This window comes from Cavia porcellus, unplaced genomic scaffold, assembly GCF_034190915.1.
Source record: "Cavia porcellus strain 051 isolate PalLab524CR breed Dunkin Hartley unplaced genomic scaffold, mCavPor4.1 scaffold_6, whole genome shotgun sequence".
In the NCBI taxonomy this organism is placed as follows: domain Eukaryota; kingdom Metazoa; phylum Chordata; class Mammalia; order Rodentia; family Caviidae; genus Cavia; species Cavia porcellus.
In genome coordinates this window covers 82,842,032-82,857,235 of record NW_026947489.1, presented here as the reverse complement: position 1 = coordinate 82,857,235, position 15,204 = coordinate 82,842,032, and the positions used below count along the sequence as shown (strand labels likewise).

At 47.4% G+C, this 15,204-nt stretch overlaps 1 protein-coding gene across 1 annotated transcript; it reads left to right on the top strand.

The window, feature by feature from the left end:
• The first annotated feature begins 3,454 nt into the window (after positions 1–3,454).
• Dynll2 (dynein light chain LC8-type 2) lies at positions 3,455–11,953 on the top strand. Its single transcript, XM_063251234.1, has 3 exons — positions 3,455–3,645; positions 7,124–7,262; positions 9,926–11,953. Exons 2-3 carry the CDS (start codon positions 7,131–7,133, stop codon positions 10,061–10,063), a joined length of 270 nt encoding a protein of 89 aa, XP_063107304.1. The 5' UTR covers positions 3,455–3,645; positions 7,124–7,130; the 3' UTR covers positions 10,064–11,953.
• The last annotated feature ends 3,251 nt before the right edge of the window (positions 11,954–15,204 follow it).

Here is a 15,204-nt window from a genome sequence, read left to right as displayed (position 1 = left end):
AAAATGAAACTTTGGAGATACTGAATAGTTTGGCCAGATGAGCACAGCTGGTGAGTGGTGGAAACAGGTTAGAATCAAAGCATCCTGGCCTGAAGAGCAAGATTGTTAACCACGAGGTGTGTGTGTGTGTGTGTGTGTGTGTGTGTGTGTGCAGAGCCTGAGAAGCACTCATAGGGAAGGGGAGATTTAGATATGAAAGGGACCTCAGGGTTCAAACCTTAAAGTTAATGAAGTAGACACAGGGTAAGGGTTCCTTAAATGAGAGAATAATACTTTCCTCTGATTTTGAAATCAAAAGACACGACTGCTCTCTAAAGAGCAGAAAACTAGGCAGTCACAAACAGCAGCGTGAAATAAAAAATGTCCACCAAGTTAAGCAGACATATCATAATAGTTACTGTACTGCACAGTAACTATCCTGGACAATCAGCACTGCATATAAATCATTAATGCATTGGTCAGCTTTCCTATTGCTGGGAGAAATTACCCAACACCTATAACTTAAGAGAAGAGAGGTTTATTTCACGCATGGTTTCAGAAGATTCAGTACGTGGTTGGCTGACTCCAAGGCAGAAATATTGTGGCAGAAGGGTGTGGTTTAATGCAATGCTTGGTTCACGGTGGCCAGGAAGCAGAGCACGGGAACAGTGATAGAGAAGAAGGGGATCAAAGGACCATATATGGATCCAAGATCACACTCATAAGACACACTCAGAAGGAGGCTTTACTAATCCCCTGGGCAGCATCCAGGCTAGACGACACTCCACTTTAACCACCACAGTCAGTCTAACACAAGTTTCGTAAACTGTGTCCTGTAGAACAATAGTTTCTAGGTAATCTTGGACAAGTTACAATTGTTTTTTTTTTTTTTTTTTTTCTGGTACTGGGGATTGAATTTATGACCTTGCACTTGCCAGACAAGTGCTAGCACCACTGAGCTAAATCCCTCACCGCAGAACTTCTTTTTTTTCTCATGACCTCCTACTTGCCAGATAGGTGCTGTGCCACAGAGCTATATCCCTGGACCCTGAGAACTTCTGTAAGTTGACGTTTGCTCAACTGCAGGGGGGAGTAGTAATATATTCACTTTAAAAGACAGTTCCCAGAGTTAAATAGAATTCACTATATTTGAAATGCTGAGAATGGGGAATTTAGCTCAGCAGTGTAAATGCCTACCTGGCAAGTGGGAGGTCGTGAGTTTGATCCCCAGTACAAAAAAAAAAAAAAAAAAAAAAAAAAAAAAAGGAAATGCTGAGAATAGAGCCTGGTGCAGAGTGAGGGTTCTAGAAAGGTAATTATTACCTATAAACCATACTATTATTAATAAGTGCCCCTCAGACCCTATGGAGTCTGGCCCTTGTCACACACACATACACACACGCTAAGCCACATTTCTGAAAAGCCAAAAGTCTTGGCTCTGACTCTTGTCATTGTCCTACTTCCACCCCACTACAACCCATACTAGGAATAACTGAACTCTTTCCCTACTGCACTCCAGGTTAGGGGAGCAGGGAGGAGAAGAATTTATGCTCTGGCAGCATGGCCTTTGAAGGGCCATTGTTGATTCATAAACACCTTTATGTACACTTGAAAAGGGTCACAAAGGTGGATACTGGCCTCTACCAGGACATACAGCTTAGTGAATAGACTGGAAGCTATATTTTAGTCTTCACTTGTTTCTTCAGCTAGATACCCTCGTGCAGTGAACAACCTACAACCTGTATGGTTATACACACCAGTTCTGATTCTTAGGATTCGGAAGGGGCTGCAAGTTAATGAATGACGCTAGCTCTGCAAAAGCCCCAAGTGAATAAACCCATCCTTGTTTCGTTCCTCTTTCCCCATTGGTGCCCCTCCCCCCATTAACACTGGTGCCCCTCCCCCCATTAACACAGAACTGACATCAGAATACCCTTTCTGTGAGGGAGACAGATACCCCAGTCTTGCCTGTTTCTCTAGAATCCCTGATCGAGGAGAGGAAAAGACAGCTATGGAAAGCAGACGCCAGAGGGAACAGTTTTCCAGGTTTCCCTTGGGACATCCCGAACACTAACAAGAGTCTCCCAATCAGAGCAGGTCAGGGCCAAGGCAAGTCCGACTTTTTGACTGTGGCTTGGGGCAGGGAAGGGGAAAAGAATTCCCACTATGTGGGTAAAATGCCTGGCTCTTAGTGAAGACGCTAGACTCCCTTAAGATTTCCTATATGAAACACTCAGGCAAGAAAAGCCATTTCCCGACCGGGGTTTAGCTCAGCAGCATAAGCGCCTGCCTGAGAGTTAGATCCCTGGCACAAAAAAAAAAAAAAAAAAAAAAAAAAAAGTAGAGTGGAGGACAGCGACATTCTTCAGTGTGCACGTTTACCCACCCACCCACGCGCGCGCACACACACACACACACACACACACACACACAGCCTTGACCACCTACACAGGACCTGGTGCCAGGTACCCTTTCTCCTGCTGCTGCGCAAGTCTAGTCCGACCAGTGCTGGTCTGGCAAGGGCTCTACCCTCTCCAAACCTTGGCTCTCTCTAACGTGGTTTTTAAGTCTTTACAGTACTGACAGGCTTTGGGCTACATCTCTAGGGGGTTCTGTTCACCCCTAATCTTGTCTAACTAGACAGGTGGGGTCATTTGACAGGAGACCGCTTACTTTCACCCCAAGGCCATAAACCTGTGAAGACAGCAGAGGCCTGTGTAGCCCCCAAGACAAAGCTCCCTCTCTCGGTTTTGCTTAGGGTCAGCCTCCATCTCTCTGAACACAATACTGCCTGGGGCCCCAGCTGGGAGGTAAGTCTGTGGCCTTCAGACACAGGAACAAAGGCTGAGTGGGAGGGCGAAGGGACCCTGCCAGAACCTGAGGGGTGGGGTACATGGGGGTTGTTGATGCCTCTACTTCAAAACGCGGCTGGCAGCCCGTCCTTCGGAAAGCGATGTCCTGTCCTGTCTTTTTTCCTGAGGTTGGTGATCTGGATTGGGACCTGTACCCCTTCTATTCGCTCCTTGGGTCTGAAACCTCCACCCCCTTCTCTTTCTTTTTTCTCCCTGGTATCGGGGTCTCCACGCCCCTCCTCCTCTTCTCCAGGACGTGGCCTTCCCAACCCGGGTCGAAAAGGTCTGCATTCTTCTTTTTTCTCTTGTGACGACCTCAGCTCCCTCCCCCCACTCTCTTCAGCTCTCCTCCCCGCCCCCCTCCGCCCCGAGGCATTGTGGGAGGAAACAAGATGTAGGGCGAGAGCGGCGCGGGGAGAAGCCCGCAGTGCGGGGCCGGGCGGGCTCAGCCAATGGGGAGCGCGAATGGCGGCGCGCGCTGCGGGAGGGGGGCGGGGGCGGGGCGCTATTTCAGGCGGGGCAGCGCGTCGGCCGCGCTCAGCGGTGGAGCGGAGTGGAGCGGAGCGGTGAGGCGTCAGCACGAAGCAGGCGGGCGGGCGGCGCGAGGCGGAGCGCGGGCGGAGCGCAGGCGGCCGGGGAAGCTCGGAGAGCGGACGGCGGTGCGAGCGCTCGGCCCCGGGCTGCGGGAGCCGGACACCGCGGCGGCGGCGGCTGCTGCTGCTGTAGGAGCAGCCCAGGGGACACCGCCCCTGCCGGTGCTCTGCCTCAGCCCATCGCTGCTCCCCCGGGGCCGTGCGGACTCTGCTCCGTGAAGGTGAGCGGCGGGAGCGGGCGGCCCCGGGCGGCGGCCATGCGTCCTTCGAGGGTGGCCTCTTCGCTTTTCGCAGCGCCAAGCTGTAACTCAGGCCCGAGCGAGCTGGTCCCCTCGCGCGCCCCCGATGCCCCTCCCGCCTGCACAACCAGCCTGCGCCACCCCGAGTCCCGGTGACCCTCGTGGCGCCGCCGGAGGCGCCGGACTGCGGAGCTGCCAGCCCCCACCCCGAGGGTCTGCCTCTGTAGTGTGGAGGCCTCGGGTGTCTGGGGCCAGGGGAGAGGGGGTGGAGAGGGCGCGGGCGTGACGCGGCGCCTTCGCCGCCACCCTCTGGGGCGTCCTTCCTGCGGCGAGGACGCCCAGTTACTCCGCGCCGCTCCAGGCCAGGCGGGGGAGGGCGCCCGACCGAGCGCGGCCTGCGGACCTGGCCGGGCGGCTGTGGCCAGAGTGGGGAGGAGGGGACACCTCCTTCTCCGGGTGCTGCCCTCGGGACCGCAGCTTCCCAGAGGACGCGAAGGCGGAGGGTACGGTCCCTTTGGAGATCTGGAGGGAAGAAATCAGAGCATTTGTATGTTGGCGAATGGGGAAGACTCCGTGTCATTAAGAGGCTCAGCGTTTTTTTTTTTCTTTCTTCTTTCTTTCTTTCTTTCTTTCTTTCTTTCTTTCTTTCTTTTTTTTTTTTTTTTGTCGTCGCAAAACCGGAGAAAGGATAACTGCCCTGGAGTGCTTCTTTTGCTTTTCAAAGGGCTCGTGACCGAAGCAGCTGGCTTGGGGCCCTCTGGCCATCCTTATATCCGGAGGCTCAGGTCCCTTTTTTTTCCCCAGGAGGGAGGGACTAGTCTGGGCAGCTCCCTATTCTTTTTTCACCGGCACCTTGGACAGAGGGCTGGTTGGGGCTGGGCCTTAACCTCCCTCTGGTGTCCGAGGGGCCGGTGGTGGTGAATTGTGGCATTGTTGTCACAAGACCAACATTATGTAACTGCAGGCTCTCTCCTGGAGAGTATGGTGGCTTTTAATTACTGTGACAAAGTTGTTCCGTTGGACTTTGGGAATGAGGCGGTGAAGCAGGTGAACTGCTGGCAAAATGGTGCCAATTTCATACTTTGACTTCGTTGTCTGTACCAGGCCTCACCTTCACCTATGGATTTGTAAACAGTGCCCCCTTCTGAGTGGTAATCTGGAATAGGCCACCAGGTGACACTGTATTTCTTCACTTATACAAAGCCTTATAATAACACTTCTGTACTGCTGTTATACCTTTGCTCAGAGTCATTAAGGTTGCCCCATTTTAGTCATTTCAGCCTTTTTTTTTTTTTTTTTTTAATACATTTCTTTGCCCAAGGTCACATGGCTAGGCTAGTCAGGCCTTGGACAGGGTTTGCCTGACATTTTCTTAACACATATGGGCCCTCAGAAACTTCTTCAGGTTCGGACTTTTCCTCTCTGGAGTATGGGGGTAGAGGGTACTGATTACTGACCCCTTGTTCTCTGACAGTGACTGCTGAGTGAAAGGAGCTCTGCTTAGTTTGACAGTGCCAGGTGAAGGTGCCTTGGATCCACGCAAGGGCTAACAGGCTGCCATTCTATACATCTGGCGCAGGTTGAAATAATATTCTCAAGTTCAGCTTTTCCTTTCATCCCATCTAGTCTTAGTGTGGACCTGGAGATCAGAGTGGCTTGGAATGATACCAGGGATCTGTCCTGAAGCAGACAGTATTTACACAAGAGATCACCTTGTATAGCAGGTCCAGACTGACAGCATCTTTTGCCCATTGGGCTGGCTGCATACACAATAGTGCCCAGGGGAGGTGGGATGAAGGGATTGTTACTGCTTTGTGTGATGAAATGTGGTTGAGAACAGAGGGCAGGGCTTAGCAGCTCATCTCCTCTACTGCTGCAAATATTTCACATATTGTGGACTGCCAGGCAGGGCTTCCTCTCAACTCAGATAGTCTGTGTAGGTTCTGTCTGGGTGCTGTGATTCTATTCTACAGGATGAATGCCAAGGCCCAGGTGACAAATGGGTAACAGGGCTGTTGAAACATCAGTTCTTCACTTTTCTCTGGGTTTTTTTCTCCCCCTCTATATACAGATTTTTCCCCAGGCCTGTGTTATATAGGTAAAAGGAGGACTCAAATACCTGTAAGGAAAACAAATTATTCACCAACATAATCCTTGACTTTATCTCATAGGTTTGTACTTTTTGAATGAGTAAATTTTACATGAGCCCAAAATCCAGAGAAATAACAACTTGTTAGGGTTGGATCTAAAATCTAGAGCTTTCAGAAATTACATTGAGCTTAATGATTGAACTCTATAGTGAGGAGAGTGGAGAAGTAGAGGGAGGACGAGATGACATGACATAGCATAGCATTTGTGAATAGTCTGCTGAGTAAGGCTGCCCCAGCTTCTCTGCCTCTTAGGGGTGTGGCAGTACTGGGCATGTAGGAGAAGGCTGTTAACCTCTTCCCCACTGGACATCCGGTGGCCCAGAAGGTACTCTGCCCTTTTTTTGTTTGTATGAAAGAGACTAGCAACTTCTTTTTTTTTTTTTTTTTTAACCTAGTAAATATTTTAGGTTTTAGGAACCATACATTTTCATCACTATCCAACTCTATCATTGTAATGTGTTCCTACAGATTTTTTTCTTTTGGTCATTTTGAGACAAAGTCTTACTATGTAGTTCAGGCTGACCTTGTTGCCCAGGCTGGCCCCAACTCACAATGATCCTCGTGCCTCAGCCTCCCAAGTTCTGGGATTACAGGCATGTGCCACCATGCCTAGCTTCAGAATTTTATTTTATAAAAAGGTGGTGGCTGAACCTAACCAATGGACAGCTCCCTGTATAAATGTTCTATGTTTGTAGGTGCTGTCATGTAACATTAGTTCTTATAGCAACCTCCAAAAGAGAACTGACTTAACAGCTAAAATGGAGGTAATCAATTCATAGGCCAGTGGACTTGTTCATGACCACAATGTTCATAGTCAGGACCAGAAGTTAGGAATACTGATTTCTAGCTAGGCCATCTTCTTTCTATTGATATTAGTAATGTAAATTATATCATTAAATCAAGGGCCTATTCTGTTTAGATGTTATGCACCTGATTTATCTTCAGGATAACCCTACAGTCCCTGATATACAAATGAGGACTTAACACAAAGGTTAACTTGTCCAAAGACACAGGTAGGTGATCTCTTGTAATACTAATTTTGCTATCAGTGCTGTTTGGAATGTTGGAAATAGGTATTAGAGTTAGAATAGTCTCATTTTACATGTGATACAAACTGATGGCTCATGTCTTTTTTCCTCCTTGCCCTGTATTTTCAAGGAGTAAGAGCCATGTTTCTGCTAAAAGCTTAGGCGCTACCTCTCATGATGGTCTCATGTCTGTGTGTTCTATACTTCCCCCTGTCCCCCTGAGGTCTCTCACCCAGCAGTTCATGTTCAGTTGTCAGCCTCACCTTTCTGCTCTTTCTGCAGTGTCACGATGTCTGACCGAAAGGCAGTGATCAAGAACGCAGACATGTCTGAGGACATGCAACAGGATGCTGTTGACTGCGCCACACAGGCTATGGAAAAGTACAACATAGAGAAGGACATTGCTGCTTATATCAAGAAGGTATGCCTGAAGAACTGTGAATGGTGACCAGGGATGGGGTTGGAACCTGTGCTACACTCATGGAGGACTGGAACCAGGGACATAAAGCAGATATATTCTATGTACACAAAACTCTAGGAACTACAAAGCAGACAAGTTAGGGAATGGGTCTGAATTGCCAAAGCATTTAGCTTTGGAGTTCTTAGTAAGATGTCCACTCATGTTTATTTACATTTACGGATAATTATATGACTGTAAGGTCTGTGGAAGGACAAGACTAGGCAAAGAAGTTTCAGAATTAAATATTACTGGCTCAATTCAGAATTATCCAATAATAGTTGAATAAGTAATATATGATCATGTATAAACTTTCAGGAAACTGCATCATTTTAATGCTGTATTCTTGCCAGGTGTGGTGGCACACACCTGTAAACCCAGGACTCAGGAGGGTGAGGCAGGAGGATTGCTGTGAGTTCAAAGGCTAACCTGGGCTACACAGTTTAAGGCCAGCCTGAAATATATTAACAGGACCCCAGCCCAAAATACTTAAAAAAGAAAAAGGTGGTTATCCTTCAGATAATCCACGTTACTGCATTATTCCCTTTTCCTTACATTCTTTCTTTTAAATTTTTATTTATTTATTTTTCTTCCCCACCCCTCCTTACATTCTTTAAGGAAAAGATGGGCCTGAAGATACAATCCCTTGGTTTCTGAGAGGAACTGGATCCAGGAACCCCCTCAGATACCAAAATCTACAGATTCTTACATACCTCCTGTAAAATGCGCTAATACTGCATATAATTCTGGATTACTTATCACTAATATAGTGTGACAGCTATCTAAATAGTGTTAAGGGAATAATAAAAAGGGGGAAATATATATACGTTCAGTACAAACACAATTTTTTTCCTGAATGTTTACAGTCTGTGGTTGGTTGAATCAATGGATATGAAACCCACAGGTACAAAAAACATTGTCTAATGGGTTTTTTGTTTTTGTTTTTTCTTGAGATAGGGCCTCTCATTATGTAGTCCAGGCTAGCCTTCAATTCACCATATAGCCCAGGTTAGCCTTGAACTCGAAACCATCCTCCTGCTTCAGCCTCCAGAGTGCTGGAACAGGCGTGTACCACCATGCTTGGCCTTGTATAATTGTTTTTAAGAGGATGATCAATCTTGGGGTGGTAGGTTTAGTACCTGCAAAATTCCTAAGTGAATGTGTGAGTGGGTATGATTAATACTGTGAGGAGCTATTGAACCAGAAATACAAGGGGCTAAGTAGGTTCCTTGGTTCCCCTTCAGGACTTATATCTATTTTTGAGGCATAGTCCCAATTTTTTATTATTTATTTATTTATTTTGGTACTGTGGATCGAACTCATGACCTCGTGCTTGCCAGGCAGGCACTTATTGCCACTGAGCTGTAGCTGGCCCCCTGGCCCCATAGTCCCAATTTTTGAAAGTCAGATCTGGCATCTTCAGAAGGATATGTGAAAGTAGTGGCTGTCTGGTCCATATATTGTCAGTAGAATCATCTTTGAGTTTTATGGAACTTTGTTTTCTTCCTCAGATGAATGGGATAAGGGGAAGCTCGGGAGTCCTGAGAAACTTCTTTTTGTGTATGTGGAGCCAAGGGATGCAGAGCCAGTTGGGACTGCTGGCTCCTTGCTATATAGTGGCTTATCCTGTCCAACGAATAAATGCAGAATTATAGACTCAGAACCAGGAAACTCTTTAGATTGTCTGGTCCATCTTTCTTGTTTTGCTGATGGGAAAAATGAGACCCAGGGAATGACATGCTCTTCTGGATTACATGAAAAGTCTTGATCTGGGATGCAAGCTTGGTTTGGCTTCCTTGTTCTTTGATACCTCTTGGAGTTGCGTGGAATAGGGGTTGTGAGGAGGGCAGACAAGTTGTATGTTGAGATCTTGTGGGGGAGAGAGTAGCACCTAAGGTGGGCAGCATTAACGGGCCCCTAGTGAAGAGTTGCTGCCTTTTCACACCCATGGCAGGAGGATGCATCTAGAACTGAGCATATGGGTGGGACAGTGGGGTTGTAGGGAGCTGTCTGTCTTAATTAGCTCATAGAGATTTCCTGAGTGGTTTTGTGTCTCTGATAAGAATGAGGGGCCTGCCTTACTCTCATGGCTGAGGTCATTCTTTAGGTGCATGTAGCCTACATCGGATGCATGGGATTGCTTTTAGTGGTCAGTTATATAGAACTAGTTTCTAGTAATGATGTTTAGTCCTCATTTCCTCTAATGTCTCAGTTTTTGGTCTTTGAAATTTCTGATTTAGTAATGGGACTGGCAGTGGAGTAGCCATTTCCTATCTGTCTGCTGAGAAGGGCCCTTCATTCCACTGGCCTCTCTGATTGCCTTGTTTGAAGAATTCCAGGGACGGTAAACAGTGGTGTGAAAGGGTGAGGTAGCTAAAGGGAGAGAGATGACCAGGGAGTAGCTTGCTAGAGGCTTGGCAGGGAGAAATAATGCGGCCTTTGTGGTAGTCTATTATTGATGAGAGGGAGGAACGTGCTAGCCAACCTTAGAACCTGAGCTTCTGAGGTTCAGGCGGGGTAAGTAACTAAATGTGTGAGTGCTAGAATTGTGAGGAGAGACTCCCATGCAGACTTATCTTCCAGGTACCCTAATCACCTTTCTTCTCTCCCTTTTATTCTTTTTTTAGGAATTTGACAAGAAATATAATCCTACCTGGCATTGTATCGTGGGCCGAAATTTTGGCAGCTACGTCACACACGAGACAAAGCACTTCATCTATTTTTACTTGGGTCAAGTTGCAATCCTCCTCTTCAAGTCAGGCTAGGTGGCTGTAGTAAAGGTGTCAGTGGTGGCAGCAGCGATGGCAAGCAGGCGGCGTTGCTGGGACTGTTTTGCACTGGGGCCAGCATCAGAATGTCCTCTCCAATGGCTGTGCTACTGCATGGACTGTATACTCGATTTCATGTGTATGTCGCAGTAAACAAAACCAAACTTCTTTCTGTTTAGTTGCCTGGGAAGAAGGCTGCTTTACATTTATTTTTCAAGACTTAAAAAACATTTTTTGGGTTGTATTGCACTAGGAAATTTGGTAAACCCCCCTACTCCTTTTTCTCATTCTCTCCCTATACAGAATAAGAAGCCCTCAACAAAGCCCAAAAAACTAAGAGGGCTGAGGAAAAGAAATAGGTCTCTGGAGGTGGAACTAAAACTGTGCAGCTGCCTCTTCTGATGGTGGATGCTGCTTTGGGAGAAGCAGGGAGGTTCTGAGGGGACAGTGTTAGGAGTGGCAAGGAGAGAAGGATAGAAAGGAGAGTGAGGGGATTGATCTAGTACCAGGGAGAATATTCCACTGAACTGTGATTTTATGGCTTGGGGCAGAGGGTGGGTTGGGGGTGGGTTCCTAAGGGGCCCTGCGATGTGTCTGTGGTGTGTGGGAGTGTGGAGCAGACTTGTCTTGCTGTGTTTGTCAGGATTTCTTAGTAAGGGCTGTGTCTATGGATTACCTTTTTGATTCTTTTTAGCACAGAGATGTGCTAGGAAGATACTGGAAGTAGAATTAGCTTGACTTTTTTTGTTTTACATTCTTCTCTCCTGTCTGCTCCTTGCTTCGCCCTTGATTTTCTCATTCCTCTGAAGTTCTCTTAGAACAGCCCCTGTTGTTAGTTGGCTGGCAAGGGAATTTCTGGTGAGTGTAATTCCTTAGTTAGGTCTTAGCAATCAAACCAAATCAATGTCTCCCTTGATTCTCCTTTGTGTTGTATGTGTGTGTATGTGTGTATGTGTGGGTTTGGGGGGAGGGGGCAAGACAGGTGGAATCTCTAGAGGGTGTATGGTAGTAGGAAGCACAGTGCTAAGTGGGCCTTTATGTTAAACACATCTGGGAGTGTCTGTTGTGGGGGTGAGGACAAGTGTCACCTTCTCCTCAGTCATTTAGCCCAGACGCTAGTTGCCCTCTGGCTGCTCCCTGAGAAGGCTTTACAAGGCCACCCAGGACAAGATGACCATGCCATTGACTGTCCTGGAGCTAGGTCCCAGTGAAGGGGGGAGTGACTTTGGACAGTTGCAGCCTCCAGTGGGAGGGAAGGATGGAAATGATAAAGAGCCAAGAGGGACTTTGGTGGAACTTTGGAGGTCAGTTTGCAGTGGTATAGTTCAGACAACAGGAGATGAAGTAAGATAGTGTGAGCAAGAGGAGATTCCAGGGAGGATGCAGGGGAAATCTTGTCTGATGACATAGGAATGGGGTGGGGGTGGGGTGGGGTGATCATTGCTGATAGAGCTGCTGATTCTCATGACTCATTCAAAACTCCTGTGTAGGGTTGACACTGGGGGAGGGTGGGCTGTCCAGCTCTTTTTATTATTTTTTTCAGTCCATTCTTGGAGCTAGTGGGAAGAAAGAGAACATTTCCTCCCCAAGCCCTTAGTGTGCGCCGAGCTTTCTTTTCAGTGATGGGGGAGGGCAGAAACTGGGGTGGTGACTGAGTTCTCTGTGTGAAACTGTTTAGCGAGTACAAGACTGTTTGATTTTAGGTTTTATTTTTTTTATGAATGTCCAAATCTGTGTTTCTTCCTGCCCTTCCAGACTTTGTGTGGCCATTGAAAGTGTCTGGTTTGTGTTCATCTCCCTCATTTCTGGAGCAGGGACTGAGCCCCTGCCATATCTCCTATGCTCTGCATCCATGCCTCTTTTGGACATTAAAGGTTGATTGATTCACCTCTGTGCTGTTTGGATTTCTTTGGGAGTGAAGAGTTGACCTGGTGACAGTGGCACCCCACTGGGTGGGAGGGGAGGTATCTAGGATGGGAATTGAACAATGGGCAGGAGTTATCAGTTGGCCTAAAGAAGGATTTATTTGTAGGAACCAGGCTATGCCCTTAAATAGGGCACAGTGAACAGCAGCATTTGCTGACAAGGCTTCCTGGGTCCTACCTGCCGTCCTGGGGATGGCCAGGTGAACCACAGTGGGCAGCTTTGGGGTAGTAGATGCTGCTCTCCTGGACCTGCTTAAGCTTGGCTTCTTAGAACCTTTGGCTGAGGTTTATAGCCATCCCTCTTAGAGGCTTCGCTGATCCTGGAGACTGGCTCTGGTAATCAAGGTCTCTATTCACTCAGAAATGAAAAAGCTAGAGCTGCTCCATGAATTAAAAGTGTTCTGTCTTCTTGGGGTTATCCTACTTGTTCTGCCTGGAGGTTTCTACCTCCACACACATCCAGAGAAGTCAGCATTGCCGAGACTCTGGCCATGGCCCTTGTGGAGGTGCTGAGGAATTTGATGTACTTAAGTCACTCAATATACTGAGTCCTCATGTGGTTGGGCCTAGAATGCTGTTCACACAGAACAAGACAGGAAAGTCCCATGTGTCTGCAGAATGTGCATTCTAACAGGAAGAGCAGGCACAGTGTTGGGCTTTTCCAAGAAGTAATAAATGGGTTATCAAGGTAGTAAGCAGCACTGAGTCACAATGTGGAGGTAGGTAGATAGACAGGATTTCTTCAGCTAGGGAGCTGGCAGGGTTTGGGAAGAAGAAGGTTTAGACCTCTAGGGCAATGAGATCCTAAGGAACTGCAGAGCCAGCTTCTGCTGCCTTTGCTATGTAGATGAGGAGCCTCGTGGTCGCTAAGGATGCAGTTCATATTTCACCTGGGATGGTGAGTGGCTAGGGCCAAAACTCATGCACTTCCTGACCTAACAAAGTCCAGGCATTGTGTGTGGACAGTTGGGTACGCAGTGCTCATCTGTGGGGTAATCCTAAGGGCTTCCTGGAGAAGACCAACCCGCACTCCATGGAGTCTCAGAGGACATGAGGAGCAGCCAGGAAGGGGCTGAGGAGGGCAGGTGGGAACTGCAGAATTCTCACAGAAGAAGGCAAGCCGCCGACTGCCATGGTAGGGAGTGTGAGTGTGAGTATTACTATCCCTGCTTCTTTCTTCAGCCAAGCGAGGGTCTTCATTTGGCTGGCACCAACCAAAAGGTGAGGACAAGGCTGTGAGATCAGCCCCCCTAGAGAACAGCAGAGGATGCATAACCAGCACGGGAGAGAATTGTCTCATGCTATTGGTCTCTGCCCCAGAACCCTAGTGGCTCTAGCCTCAATCTAAGGTGTGTCCGTTCCATAGTGTAACTCTTGGCTTCTTTGCATCTGCTCAATGCCCTCTCCTGATGTCTTGCCATTGTTACTAACTTTACCTACTTGAATTCCTCAGAGCACCTGCCAGGCATGCTTACGTATTTGTTTTCTTGTCTTCCCATGACTAGAATATGTGCTCCATGAGATCATCATCTTTATTTTCAAGCACACAGCAGCACCTATTTTGTAGGAAGTGCTTGACAACCAACAGCCGGACACAGGAAAAAAGCCTGAGCAGCCCCTTGGTTCCAGAAGTCGCCTGGACTTCCCTGAAGAGACTTCTGCCCCATCCTGGTCCCCCTTGCTGCCCAAACCCTGTGTGTTTTCTGCTACCTGGAAAACACAGGGTCGCTACCCAGGTGTGTACAAGCCTCACCTGTGGGAAAATGATACTGTGTGTTCACAAGATGCATTTCAATATTAAGGCATTACAGTTCATTAATGTCTCTGAGCCCTTAAGAACGCTTCCCTGGGCCCAATCCCACAGTCATTAGCCATGTTTTGGGATACAGCAAACAAACCAGAGAGGGTGACTGACTTGCCCACAGAGTATTGCCTGAGCTCAGTACCGCGTCAGAAGGCTCGAACTGCAGTGGGTAGCAGAGGCCTCCCTGCCGCCACTGTGCATTTACCTCCAGCTCTGAGTTGAGCAGGGACTCCCTGGTTTCACTCATATTCCCTTTCTGGGGCTCTACTTTGGCAAGGGTAGGAAGGCAAATCTCACTCGTCTCCAATACTAAGGATGGAGGAATTGCTCTTTGGATACAGCTTATGAGTATAATGAATCTTTTGGTCTTAGGATACTCCCTGAGTTGTGATTTCCTAGGCCTCCCCTCAACTAAAGGCACAGCCTCATTATTACCTGTGAAGAGGTCAAGTGTACCTGTGTGATGGTCTTTGTGATGCGTGTGGGCTTTATGTCCACACTGTTACAGGTGAATGCTCATATCCACAGACTACCATGTGCCCATATGCACAGACAGTCTCTCTCCCCCACCTTTCTCCTCCCTCCCTCTCTCTCCTATACCTCTACTCCTACATATCTCTCTCTCTCTGTCTCTTTCTCTCTCTCTCTTTCTCACTGTCTCTCTCTTGCTGTTTCTCCCTCTCCTATCTCTGGGGAGAGGCCCTGAGTTTAATCCCCAGTATTGAAAAAAAAAAGCCACATAAAACTTGTGAGAATAAATGAGTTTGCTGTTTTAAGCCACTAGCATTTGGGGGTCATTTATTATGCTCAGTAACAGGTTTGTAAAGATTCATGCAAATACGACAATACATGTAAAAGGTTAGCACATAGAATGCCTAATGACACGGCAGTTAGAGCAGTGAGAGCAGTGCATCCCAGGTACAGAGATTTGTCTCTTCCAGGAGACCAAGGATGAGGAGAAGGGCCACATGGACATGACCCCAGCACAGAGCCCTCTCAAATCCCTCTCTGTCCATGAGGAATGGGACAAAGATACACACACACACACATACGCACTTTCCCAGATCCACAGCTACTTCCCTTTAGGTCCTCTGTCCATTGCACCAAGTCATATAAACACTTATAGAATTTAAAACCAGTACATAACTAAGAGCTATTTATATAAGTATTATACACCAGTTATCTAAATACTTGTTAATATTTGTATATCTAGAGGCAAAGCTTTCTCTTGATTACTTTTTGTGCATCTACCACTGTGTCCTGTACATAGCAGCTGCTTCAATGCACATGTGTAAAAAGAATGATTAATAATGTCAGAAACAGCTATTAAACTTAAAAAAAATTAGCCACTTACCTTGACTGAGCTCACTTCTAGAAATGCATCCAAAAAGGAGCCGGGAAGACAGCCT